Source organism: Anopheles marshallii, chromosome 2, assembly GCF_943734725.1.
Source record: "Anopheles marshallii chromosome 2, idAnoMarsDA_429_01, whole genome shotgun sequence".
NCBI classification, from domain to species: domain Eukaryota; kingdom Metazoa; phylum Arthropoda; class Insecta; order Diptera; family Culicidae; genus Anopheles; species Anopheles marshallii.
The window spans coordinates 76,243,273-76,257,091 of record NC_071326.1 but is presented as its reverse complement, the minus strand read 5'-3'; the positions used below and the strand labels follow the sequence as shown (position 1 = coordinate 76,257,091).

At 44.3% G+C, this 13,819-nt stretch overlaps 1 protein-coding gene across 1 annotated transcript in view; it reads left to right on the top strand.

Moving 5' to 3' along the window:
- Positions 1 to 2,052: 2,052 nt before the first annotated feature.
- LOC128707782 (protein O-mannosyl-transferase TMTC1-like) overlaps positions 2,053 to 13,819 on the top strand; it is a 65,247-nt gene continuing 53,480 nt past the window's right edge. The window contains exon 1 of the mRNA XM_053802739.1: positions 2,053 to 2,837. Within this exon, the coding sequence (XP_053658714.1) occupies positions 2,053 to 2,837 (785 nt within the window). The remainder of the gene's footprint in view (positions 2,838 to 13,819) is intronic.

Below are 13,819 nucleotides of genomic sequence, written 5' to 3'. Positions count from 1 at the left end.
GCGTGCGGCCCGCAGCCTTCAAGTGGCACACACACACAAACACACCTGATGCAAGAAAGAAGGAATACTAATACCATGTTTTATTACCAACAATCTGGGCAGGCCTCTCGCTCGGGTGAGTTCGTATGGCGTAACCTGCTGGGGTAGGTGTGCCACAACTTGCTCAATGCTGGCTCGTCTTGGCTCGGCCACCCATAAACAGCTGAACCCAATCTGTGCGAACGTTGCGAAGTCCCGTGCTAATGAAATAAAGTATTTATTTTTTCATTTACTACCACACTCGCGGAATTGGGTGGAGACCGGAAACCGGGAAAAAATAAGGTGTTTGTGAGTGAACATTTTTGTTCGCCCGCTCTACCGTTCAAGCCGCACATTTGAAGCGGCATGTTCGGCGCCATCGTGGAATAAATATTCCAAAATCCTTATGCGCTTAAGCGGGAAACAGTTTGGAGTGGCCAAGAGGCACGCCGCGGGCATGTGTCGAGCTTGGTGGGTTTAAAGTTATCTCCGTATGGGTGAGGCAGCACCAAGCGAGCCGTGAATAAATCAAAACACTCTTCCGGCAAACTCGCAGCATTAAACCGGCGCAACGGCTTCTTGCCAGGCCAGGGATATGAGTTTTTTTTCTACCCTTCTTTGTTGGGTTTTCTTTTTGCGTGAGTTCTTCCGCTTCTAAGCTTTATCATTCGAATTAACGTCCCTCTGTTTGAGGTAGTGTGTGTGTGTATGTGTACTAATAGAATTGTTTGTTGTTTTCTTTCTATTCTTACAGAACACGTTCAACCGGCCGTTACTATGCCGAGCCAGCGAATGGAAATAAAGGAAATCGTGGAAAACTGTGGTTGCGGTGTGGGATGAAACTAACGTAACCATAAAATGAGAAAACCAACCACCGATGAATTCCGCCGGGGATTCGGAGATGAATCCAAAGGACCTGATGGGTAGTCGTCGTCCATTTTTTCTTCTTCATTCCGTTCTTCGATGTATCTTCGTTTTCGCTTTTTCTTGTGTTTTTGCTACAAGTGTGTTTAAGTTGAAAAGCAACGAGTGAAGAGGGCTGCGCACAGGGATCTTTTCACACAAGACCAAGTAAATAGAGAACCGTAAAGCAACAAGATAAAAACAAAGTAAGCGATACACATCCCGCTGGTGGGTGAAGATTTGTTTTCCATCTGGCTTTCATCCGAGCAAAAGCCCGGAACCGTAACGATCCTTTTCCCGTTACAGTCCCGGAACTAAAACCCTCCCGGGACTGTCCCGGTGGCATTAATGATGAATGTGATACCGGTGTGGCGATCGAACCGTGGCCGGAAACGGCCATCCGCTTTTTTCCGGTTAGGATCTCCGGTGCCGTGATTTCTCCCGCAAACATCTTCGGTCCGCTGGAAGATTCACCGGACTGGCGAAAATCACTGAAGAAGCTGCGAGTTGGAAACTGGACCGGAAATAGCACGGTGCGATAAGAGAGGCAAACGATATCGAAACCAAGCGAAAGAGCGTGCAGCAGAAGTGGGGCTAGTGTCCATTTCCGTCTTTTCTTTCGACTTTCCATTTGGTGTGCTATGTGGGTGGATGTATGTGTGGCGAGAGATTGCATCTTGAAGAGGACGCTCGAAAGGACGCACCAAACTTCTGCAGCGTACACTTTGAAGTGGCATTTTTCCCTTAACGTTTTTCCTTGCGCTTTATCTTTCTCAGTACAGGGGTTTGCTTTGAAGTGCATCTGAAGTGAAATTAGTGTCCACCGAGCTGTTTCGCAGCATAGAGTGCTCGGTTGAAAGGAAATTAGCAGAAAATTGTGAAATTCGAAATTCTCGATACGCGGCACAAGGGCAATATCGAGTGGTGTTTTCTTCTTCATTGTGTGTGTGGGTGTGCGCGGTGTATGTTTGAGTGCAAATCGTTTTGTGTGTAAAGTCCGCGGCAAGATGAGAAAAAATTGTCCAACGCGGTGCAAGAAATCGCTCGAGTGAACCCCGACAGAAGGGTGTTTTTTTTTCGTGCAGAAAAAGGAAATCGTGTAAACGTGTCGTGTGCCCTGTATAAAGCAGCATGAAGCGTCGCGTGACGATCGTGTACAATCCGGTGCAGCCGGGCACTCGTCACCAACCGCATCATCATCATCATCATCCCGCAACCCTGCATCAGCAACCACCACCGGCGGGGACGTTCCCATCCGGTGGCATCCACTCGACAACATTAGCATCCTCCTCATCAACGTCAGGTTCCGCATCCCAGCACATGATCAGCACCCTCTGTCTGTCCTGCATGGCGACCTCGCCCAATCCCTCGTCCGCCTACCGCTACACGTCCTCCTCCACCCCATCCTCATCAGCGTCCTTTCCGTGCCAACGGTGCTGCTCGATATCATCCATTTTGAAATCGTCGCCGGCGTCATCACCAACGCCGTTGAGTGCCTCAGAAAAAGCAGCACAGATAGAAGATGCTCTTAATAATAACCACCACCATCAACATCATAACCACCATCATCATCAGCAGCAGCAGCAGCACCAAACCCACCAGCATCACAAACCATCGACGGACGGATGTTGTGCGGGCACGACCGAATGCACCGCCCAGCGACATCCGGCGAAACCGTCGGCATCGCCCGAGGGCTGGTGCATGTACCTGGCCGTCGGGCTAATTGCGGCCCTGTGCTATCTGAACGGCATTCAGGGTGACTTCGTGCACGACGACATACCCGCCATCACGCTCAACAAGGATGTGCTCGGGATCGGGCCGGTAGCGCAGGTGTTCCGCAACGACTTCTGGGGCACGCCGATGGCCGACCTAAGCAGCCATAAATCATACCGTCCGCTGACCACGCTGACGTTTCGGTAAGTTTGATTAATTATTTTCATACTCCCACACACCGTCGAAAACCCACCAGTTATGCGCGACACGAACCCTAATCTTCACGACTTGGGTACATGGCCGGGTTGGAAGAAATAGGTAGTTTTGAAGTTTTCCGATCCCACCGTGCCGAGGGGCGAAAAAATTGGTACGATGAATGGAAAAAGTTTGCAAAATGAAGAGAGAAAGAAAGAGAGAGAGAAAAAAGAGCTCAGTTCCCTTGATACTTCATGTACACAAGCATGTGAGTGAAAATGGAACGGGAAAAAATGTATTTTTAGGTTATAACGTTCAACTCGATTTTTTATGCTTTCCTCGTTTACAGACGAGACCGGAGAGGAATTGGAGTGTGCATAGAAGGAGAATTAAGGAAAGATCAAATAATTTTTCTGACCTGGCGCTGGCAGGTTGTCTGGAGTGGTTTAAAATAATTTCAACTTGAAGGTTGCGTAGCTTCTCCATCCGCGTTCACGAAGAAGGGTTTGGTAATTGTTTGACCTTTGGTCGGTGGGCCCATTTATCAAAACTTTGGGCGACACTGGAGCTATAAGCGTTGTTTTCTCTTACGGGTTGGTTGTTTTTATTGAAAAGGATAAGAAATTCATCTTTTAAAGGGATCTTGCTCGTCGTAACGCACGTAAAAGTTACATTTATTGAACTTATTTTCGAACGAAGTATATGCGTGACAAATAACACAAGATCCAAAAGTGTTCGCAGAGGGTCTAGACGTCGTCGAAGACTTGTCCCGCTCTGGCCGTTCATCAACGTCTTCAACTGATGAGTCGATGATGATCGTCCAGAAAATGGCTGCTCAACTAGTGCCAAGAGAGCAAAGTTTTCTACAAAAACATTATCGGGGGAGAGTGGTGGAAGACATGCTAGAGCAATTTCTGATCTCTGACTCAGTGTGTGAGCAACTTCCCCCTGCAACTTTTTTTCTGTTCCCAAAAATGAAATTACCACGCCGCTTCGAATCAGTTGAGGTGATCAAGAAGAATTCGCTGTAGGAACTGATGGTGATCTCTTCAAATGCCTACAACAAATGTTCTGATGCCTGGTGAAAAATGATTAGTGAAGTTGGCACCTTAAAATAAATATTAATTTTATAAAATTGGACATTTGATCGATTACTTCCGTTTTTCAACCGATTCCTGGTACAGTTATACATACATTTATTCATTTATACGTGTTATGCGCAATTTATGCGGCACGAAAAAAAGCCTTTCAATTGTCTGAAAATTGCATCTTATATAATCAATTTGATCTTTTTAATATAGTATCACTTCTAGGTAAGCCACTTGTTGCTTTTTTTTTCGTTTTTAAAGGAAGTTATATAATAATATGGTTATATTTTTATTTCCTTTTCCTAAAATGGTCTGCAAAGCTGCCATTAACATAGTCTGAAAGCTATCAGCCAATTGTATCCTGGTCACGGCACCATAAATGTCACAGCTTAAGTCGATTCTGCTGAATTTTAACAAATAATAGCACTTCTACCTGTGATTGGAATACAAAATATCCAAACGAAGCGGCATTTAAAAGGTGGAATCAATTTAAACATCGGTGCCATTTGCACCACACACACCCGCCTTTCAACACACGAATCAATCTTCTTTGGGGTTTTGCCTTGGCTTTGAAATCAAAATGCAAGGCGGTTGGTGCTGTGAACAGGAAAAAGCTATTCCATTTCCATGCCAAACGTTGGCACAATGCTTCGTTGGGGTGTTTCTGTGTGGTTCACACACCCTTCAAACTCACACACGTGCAAACCACACGTCATACGAAGGGGGTTCGAGTATGTGGCTTTGATTGCACTTGAACCAATCATAAAACATGCTTCTGGTCGTTGCAAATATCCTTGACAAATAAGTAAACATTTTTATGAGCCATTTGACCGCCCAGACGCTTAGACTCATGCTGCGTGTCGGTGTAGGAGTTCGTATCGTTTTCCCACAGCCAAGGCCGAGGGATTGCCGTCTACATGCTCGCCTTCCTTTCAATGGGATATGATGAGGTTGCACAATTTGCTGCCAGCATTCATTCAACTTTGGGTGATTTTTTTCTTGCTTTGCCATGGTTGGTGGATAAGGCAACGAGTCGACATCGTCACGATTCGATTTGATTTGATCTGATTGCGATCTTGGTAAGTGGGTACCACCGTTCGGACAATCACCAGCAAAAGGAAGTTGGTGTTCAGTTCCGGACTTCCCACCCGAAACCAACTGGGCGTTGCAAGGGTAAGCAATTTTTTTCACACTTTCAGTACAATTTCATCCGGTGCTGGTGCTGGGGATGTGTGTCTGTGTGTGTTGGGTAGCGCATCACATCTCGACCTGGGAAAGTTATGCTATGTGGTCTGGTATGCCGTCATATGCACTTTTGCAAAGCAGATCGCCTTCTGGAGCTCAACAGTGGACGGGGCATTGTTTGCGTGAAGATTCTGCACGTAGCTTCTCTGACGTCCTGTTTGGGAAAGGTGGATCGTTTCACCTAGCGCTCAGTTTCACCGAGCAGGGCGCCTGCAGGGATCCGAGTTCCATCCATCCCAGTAGACGCCCGAGTATGGAATTTCTTGCCACATCATGGACGGGATGCTTCTTTTTATCGTTCCACCATAGTTCACGTACAGCATGGATGGAAGATGAGAAATTTGAGCAATGGTAACGCAATATTTACCATAAATCTCACATCCTGCACATCATGCCATTGGGAAACACGTGAGCTTTGTAGACTTTTTGGATCAGCATTGCAATAGGGGTGTAGTCCATACTCAACCACACGAAATCGAATATGCTTCGCGTTTTATAGCGCGTTGGATGAGTTTAATAGTAGAGTAGGTTAGAATCATTGAACGAAAAACGAAACTAAACAAGGTAGGTTTCATACGCTTTCAAAACATTTTCAAACTAAATTTTTCACTTTGTTGTACAAGCACATTTTTGAAATGGAGATTCCGACAATGCGCTATTTCAACGCCCTTTTGGTGCTTGTACTCTAAGTTCTGCTATAAAATTTACAACAAAAAGGATCAGCTTACCGGTAAAGTTTCATAACGAATTCCGGACAGAAGTATATTGCTTATCCTTGTTCATGTGTCTTCGACGGTTGAAGTACCGAGAGCAAGAGATTAGTTCGAAAGACTAATTGGATTATGAGTTTTACTCTGGTCAATATAAGACCCACCGCCACCGCCGGAGGAAAGATGTTTCAGCCGCCAGCAGGTGAAAAACAATAAGACCTCACTCGTGTAAGCCCCAAAGAACAAGACAGATCATTAATAGAAACATCCGTGCAAACTACCCGTACGCCCAAACTTGTTCACATCACCATCACGGTGTGAAGTTCGGGTTTTAAGAAACGTTCGCCTTCAACTCTCCTCCCCTCGAAAACATAACAAAAAAACATATCAGTACCGTTTATTTACCGGTTTAAACATTCCGCTCGATTTCTTTACGATAATTATTTCTGACCCTATCTGTGGTGCGCGGCAAAGCGCAAATAATGCCTAGACGAGCTTTTCGCCAGAACACTCAGAACCTCTATTTCTGAAGGACCTTCCTGGCAGCATAAAGCCGCCCAAATGGCTGGTGGTTTAATTACCAAATCCAAACAGGGCCTCGGTTCGCAATAATGAAACTTTCTGCCCCAAAATGGCCACGTCTCATCTAAAATGACGGCAAACCCTTTCGGGTTGCCGGGAAAAGCAAAAAAAAAAAAACAGGGGAGAAGGAGCAGTGAACGTAACTGGATTTGCCCGGCCTCGTACGAATGTCGGTTCACACTGTGGAAGGTGATTTTGGCGTGCTGAAGGTATAAAGAGTTTATTGGGAAAATGCGCAACCGGCGTCCAAAATGGATGAAAAGGGTTTTCCTCACTACCGGGCGATTCACTACGTCGTCGTATGTGTCATTTTAGCCGTTTCATTAGGTTTTGATAACGCAACCGTTTTCGGTTGGCCAGTTTGTCAGGTTGAAACGACGTGCGATCAGGCATGGGTGTGGTGCTGGCAAAAAACAACAAGCAACTTCCCTGTTTTCTCACCCTGAGAATGGCACCGATAAGCGTACGCAACAGACCCCTCAGCATGCACGTTCCGCTCGTGTGCTCGTGGGGTCAAACATTTTCGCATAATTTATAAATATGCATGAAAGCTTTCACGGGGTTTGGGAATGCTTTCGTACGGTGCCATCATTTGGTGGTGCGTTTAGTGCTGAAGTTTGCACTGCTGAAGGGTTGAACGGGCAGCTTTCCAGTGGTGGCAGTGAGAAAAGTTCGGCGGTCGTTGATATAGACGCTAGGTCACTGTTAGACAAGCTTGCCGTTTGCCTAGCGTACAACCAAAATGCCAGTGAATCGTGTTACCGTGCCGAATGCCATCAGCAGGGTGGACGCACTGAGAGATGGGTGGCACATGCATGAGCAGGCCTCATTTATTCCGATCGGTCGAAAAGTGAATATCGTGGTCAAAAATTATTATAATGAATGACTGACTGAACCGGCTGGCACAGAATGCTGGTCCGTGCGCGATGAAGCCATCTGCATAAATCAATACAAGTGCACTTGTTTTAATGCAAATGAGAAAACTATGGTGCACGGCATCGGACGATGAGGTGTTGGATGTTTAATAAACTTCGACGAAATTGTGGAGAAAGCAACACGGGCAAATTTGCAACTCTTGAACCTCGTCAATGTAGCATTTGTGGTACGAATCTTTTACAAAGATGTTATTATGAATATTGGTGCTGTGAAATTTCTTCAAGATGGCTGAATGATGTTCAATGCTCGTTGGAAATTTGTTTATTCAAATACCATCTCTTTGACTTTTTTTTAGCAAATCAACGTTTTAAAACATGCCATATCACCTAAAGATTAATTTAGGATTTTTATGAAGATCAACAATTGTTTACAACATTAATACCCATCAGCGAAATGGAGATTAATTTTATTGAGCTTATGTCGATTTTAACACTCAATTTGCAGTTTATCGCTTGATCAATACTTAAGATCCAATCACTTTAGTGGCTTCTCTCATGTGTTGAAGTTTACTATAACACTCAACACCGCTTCCAGGTTTATGCTTTGATAGGCCATTTGCTTATTTTTAATAGACAAATGTGGCTTGAAATTGACTTTTGGACGAATTTCGAATGCATGTGGAAATCCAACGTGTGTCTTATTCGTTTCGACGTTCAGATAGTAGAGAGCGCATAACAGGATTTTGCCATCGTCTGTAGGAACGTAACAAAAATCGTCCTAGCGAGCTCTGATGATTACTCAGAGTCGTGTGTTTGACAGAAATTCTTGGAAATTTTAACTATTTGAATATAAACATCATATAAAATTCTTTCAATGAGCACAGCATGCCATCTTGATAATTCTGATCAAAACTCTCCTTTATAGCAACCACAATAAATCGGATTGTTTTTATTCTCTCATCTTGTATATTTACCCTTTCAGTCTTTAGTTTTAACTTTGGCACCGTATAAAATGACCCATCTGCGTTAAGTTCGCTTTTACCGTCCGCCAGTTTTCGTCCGCACACACAAGGCTTAACTGATGGCATCTCTTAATTACACCCATCAAACCGGTGGCTGGAAAGTGTCCATAAAAAGGGACTCAGTTTTGATCTGTATAACCCGACTCAAACCAAACGGTACGGTACCCACCTTCTCGACGTCTTCGGGCGATTTTTCTTTTACGACCGTTTGTGATGCTTTTTTGATGCGAGGACCACCCACATAGCACCAAGCACCAGTATCGACCTGCTGACAGTAAGTTACCGAGTGCAGGCAGCTCATGTCCCTTGGTGGCATACCAACCGATTCCATTCCCATTAGGGACGTTGGAATCGAAAGGTTATTTTCTTCTCCTTTTTTTTTGAGGGGGTGAATAGATGAGACAACCCGGCCGGAGGGCAAATGCATCAATGCGGGTTGGTTTGCAGAAACCGGGTGGAACATGTTGAAAGTCGGAAAAAGCCACCGAAAGTGTCCATATTTATGTCAGCGTTCTCTTATTGATAGCTCTCCGTTTAAGAGCCTTCGAGATGTTATCGGGTAGTACGTTTCGTATAAATATACACACACACACGCTCTCACAAGCACACACACTCACATTTGGCAAACGGAGGTCACTTTGCGAACGGAGATGGCTTCTTGATGCAATTTCGTTTTTAAGGATCTTACGTGTTTCACCAGCACTCTCTCTCTCTCTCTCTCTCTCTCTTTCTGCACGACCTGCCCGATGATCGATCGAAAATCGATCTACTCCGTTTCCCGCTGGTAAGCTGAACCCGGAAATGGGTTTGCTGGCAGTTCGTGAGTGCCTGGCCGTTCGGGTACGGAGTGCCTTTTCGGCATCCGGTGAACATCCGGTGGTTGTCCGGGGCTTGATGTATCGGTTTGCTAGATCGACTGCTTGGCCATGCTTCCCTCGAGCAATCCTATCCGTTTTCGCTTCTGTGCCATGGCCCTGTAGGTGTGTGTATGTGTGGGTTTCCTTGCACATCACCCTGCCTTTTCAATGTGTGATGATTTATTGAAGGCATTTGAAATTCTAATGTAAATTGAAAATCTGCCCTTCCTACCGTCTGTCCATGCGGACACGGTGTCACCCTTGTTCGTTTCGACCACGCCAGCAGCAGATCGGAATGTCTGCTCCGTTTTTCACTGGGCACGATGACACGATGAGACGATTGAGCGAAAGCCTGATGATATTGCAATCATGGCTGCCACCCTATGGCGAGCTCCATGTGATGGTGGTTTGCTTGTCAAAATGGGCTTGTCCCTGCACTGCACTTTATCCGCCCATGTTTTCTCCGTTGCCAATATCTTTGTTCTAGTGTCACCGTAACGATTTCCCATTTCGGAATCATTTTTATCTCCCTCTCCGCTGCAGTTCATGTGTGTGTGATGGGTGTGTTTGTTCATTTGGCAGGCTTCTATCCGGTGCGAAGTTCACATCCGTTTGTGCGAAAGAACTCTGCTCGCCTGGCGTTGGCCGTGTGCAGCAGAATGCAATTTTCCATGAGCTTAATAATGCTCTCAAGATGATACTATTACGAGCAGCTTAATGCTGTTACCATTCGGTCAACCCATGGCAACGTCGTGTTCGTGTTTTAAGCAGGGAAAACTTTCCCCCCGACTTAAGCCAACTTTGGTAGCTAGTGATATTGGATGTTACCCAAACTGCCGGGTATTCCGCATTCAGTTTGCAGTATATTCCAACCTGTGCAAAACAAAGAAGAGCAAGTAAAAGTGGCATCACAAACCGAATATCCCGAAATGGTACGGGGTCACACAGGAACACATTCGGACGGGTGCATCGGATATCGAATATCGAACTGGGTCTCGATGGGAGTACTATGAGAAACAAAAAAAAAAGACCCCCTATCCCACAAACACACAATGCTCCCATGCAGGGACGATCTTCTGTCACACAAGAATCGAAAATCAACCGACGAAAACTTGCCCGGAAGTTGTCCATTCCGGAGGGAAATGGAGAATGAATACGATTCGATTACTTGATGATTCCGTTTTTGTGCTTTCACCAACCGATTCCTTACGAACCTTCCGAACACTCCACAGCGTTCGATAACAAGCGAATACCCGGCTATCGACCCACGGTGTGACAGTCGCATCCAGTTCCGGCAACGAGTCTCACTATGATGGTGCCCTGCGTTAGCGTTCCGAGGGGAAAGCAGAAAGTTAGACTATCTTGGTGTGCATAGATAAGTCTTTTGCTTCGATACGGAACGGGGACACACCGAGGCAGTGGCATTGATTATTATAGTTTTGCAAAACAGTACCAAAACGGTATTACTGTTCGAATCGAAAAACTGAAACCAAAAGGCATCTTTCGGTTCGGTAGTGCATAAAAAGAAAATATAAAACCTTCCCACACCCCCCGTGTCGTTGATGGCCGTTTTGCATACGAAAACAATACACTCGGAAATAGTTTCTGGGAGGGTTACTTTATACATTTATTGCTGATGGTGATGGGATCGGATGGTAAGCGGCATGATGGGTAACTCTTATTACTGGATGGGCTTTCCGATTTCGGAATTGAGGGAAGTTTTTGCGCGTGAAACTACCCCGTAAGCAGATTCTTATCGATGTCTGAAGGGAGGTTTCGAAGGAGGGGGGGTTGTTTTATGTGATATGAAAAGTTTGCAGAATAGTTTAGAGTCTTTCTCGAAAGATGAAATTTAGTATTACTGAGTTCATGGAAACTGTTCCAGGTCAGAGTGCCCGGGAATTATAAGTATGACAATATAATGTACAACCATTTCTGCTGTAAAATAGATCTAAACTAATCACTACCGCCACACTGAACTGGAAAAGAAAACGTGATCTAGCTTAAAGGCCTCCAACAGTTCCAACGAGTGATGCGAAAATCCGCACTCCCACATTCACTCCAAACGATACGGCTTCACCACACAAATCACCTAAAGGAAACAAAGAAATCCATTAGGAATTACGCTACTTCCGTGTTCAAATTTTGAGACAACTTCACCATATCAGTGTATGTAGTCTTGCTTGGATCTTTCAGTACAGTTAGCCGTTGTTAAACGTCGATGAAAATGTTAAGATACGTACCTGACAGATCTTAATTCCGAAAGCCCCAAATATAGGTTTGTTACCCAAAAACAGTTGCCTTCCAGTATAGATCCGGATCTCTAGATCCGAATTTTGATTCTGAAGATTCGAATTTTGTCTCAATATGATCATGATAAATCAATCTCTCGAAGGGTTAGAATCTGTACGCTTGTTACGGATCTCATTCCCAGAATCTGAATACGACCTAGATGCAGATCTGAATCCCGATGGAAATGAATCTGGACATCCCTTAACTTAGGATCCAAATAACCAGGGATTAATACTTAAACTCAGAATTATCCGATCAGGAAACGAGTCCCAGAATTGAATCGATATTTGATTACCCATCACTAGTTCCTTATAAATATCTTTTTTTTTTGAGTTTTTCAAGGGTGTTTTGTAGTGAAGGAGCGTTTTATATGTTGCATATAATTAATATTTTAATCAATCCTCTCCACTAGACTGCAAAGAACATGTGAGAAATATTAACGTACTCAAAGTAAACTGCTGCGTAGATAGACATTTAATGTAAAATTGAACTTTTTAAACTGACTTTTTCAAATGTTTTAAATATAGAAAAAGGTTCTTCATGGGGCATTGCAGTTACAGTGGAATGCAGACTATTCGAAGTTTGATAAAGAAAGGGTAGATGTTTCGTGAACTTAAAAATAACACTTTCAAAATTGTGTTTAGAATTTTGTAATGAAATATGTTCCAAGCATTATTATAACAAATCATCTAACATAAATGATTGTATGTTTAAAGTATTGAAAAATGACGCAATATCTTGCAAACATTACAAAATACCTCTTATGGGAAACTTTTCGATGTGATTCAATTTCAGTTTACGATTCATGTTGCAACGAACGCTTTAAACAGCAAAACAGTGAACCACTTCTAGTTTATTTCAATTTTTCCACGCTATCGTAAACTTCTCTTTAAATAAACAAAGCTGAGTAGAAACGAGAGAAAAAAAAGCCGTCCGTCCACTCTTCAACCCAAGCGCCATGTTGGTGAAGAGGCGTAGCGTAGGAAATATTTCCCCAGCACACCAGCAACCCAAAATGTCTCGCTCCACCATAAAATTTCGATCGTAAAACAGTAGCGAAAAACTTTAGCAATAACTTTGTGTAAGGTAGTAAACAAACAATAATAAGCGCACTTCCGGCGCTGATGAATCCTTCCACCGAACTAGTCGAACGAATGAACGGTTCGCTTTTGTGAGGAGGTTTTATTTTCTTCCGCTCATCCGCTTGTACCGTACAAGTGGCGCTAGTTTTGTGCGGATTTTTTGTTGGAGAACTTCATTTTTTTCTATTTTTTGAACGAATTTTTCTACTCCGTTCCACGGTTTTTCACAACCGATCGAGTAGTGAGTTGGTGAGCTGTGTGCGAGAGGGGGAATTGTTTTAGCTCCATCATCATTCGTCAGATGCGCGAGTTACGCCGTTCCATCTCAACAAACCGTCTGCTTCCTTCACTCACTCGGGGAAGGAAAACCACTTCGACGCAAACATTGTCAACAAAAATCAACAAGGCAACAAGGATTGCAGTTCGGCAAAGGGATGGGAAAAGTTGCAACCATTTTTTCCCCCCGGTTCGTACTGCAGATATAGTTGAACTTTGAACTTAAAGTAAGTTTATTTTATTTCATCCTCGCTTTCTAACGAACTGCTTCTTTCCTGTCCCTTATCGAGCACATCCCGATGTTTCGGGATGGATACGGTTGGCATCCGCATCATGGCAGCAATTCATTAGATCGGTTTGATAGATTCTGACTGTGTAGATCTGTTCCGCTTCGGAGTTTTGTTCGTGCCTCCCTGCGGACGGGAAGGTTATCGCTTTCTTCGGTTTCGATCGGTGTGGAGTTGAAATTTATTTTCCATTACATTTCATCACGACAGTGCCGGGGTTGATTCGCTATCACTACAATTTGTTGTTTGAGCTTTGCTCCTTTTGACCCATCCGCCCGTTTAACGGAAACCTTCCACTGTTTGGCTGTGATGGTTCTTTTTACTCCGTTCGGTTGTACATCTTTTGTTACTGCCAACGAGCATGATTTAGTGAGAGCGCACAGAAAACATCCCTTCAACGACGTTCAGCAACCATTCGGTGTATTTGCGGCGTTGCTTTCAGTTGTGCAGCGAGTACCTTCTCCGGTTTATCCCTCCCGCTGTACCGCATGACTCTGAACACCCTGAAAACATCCAACATCCCCTACAACGCCATGAACAAAACCTCAAACGAGTCCACCCCTTCTCAGTGGGTTCATGTCGAACGGAACCGTCGTCTTCGGAGGTTTCAACTGCGTGTTTACCCTGAATTTAGTTCGTTGCGATTATTTATTCTGTCATCCGTTGTTTGCCAT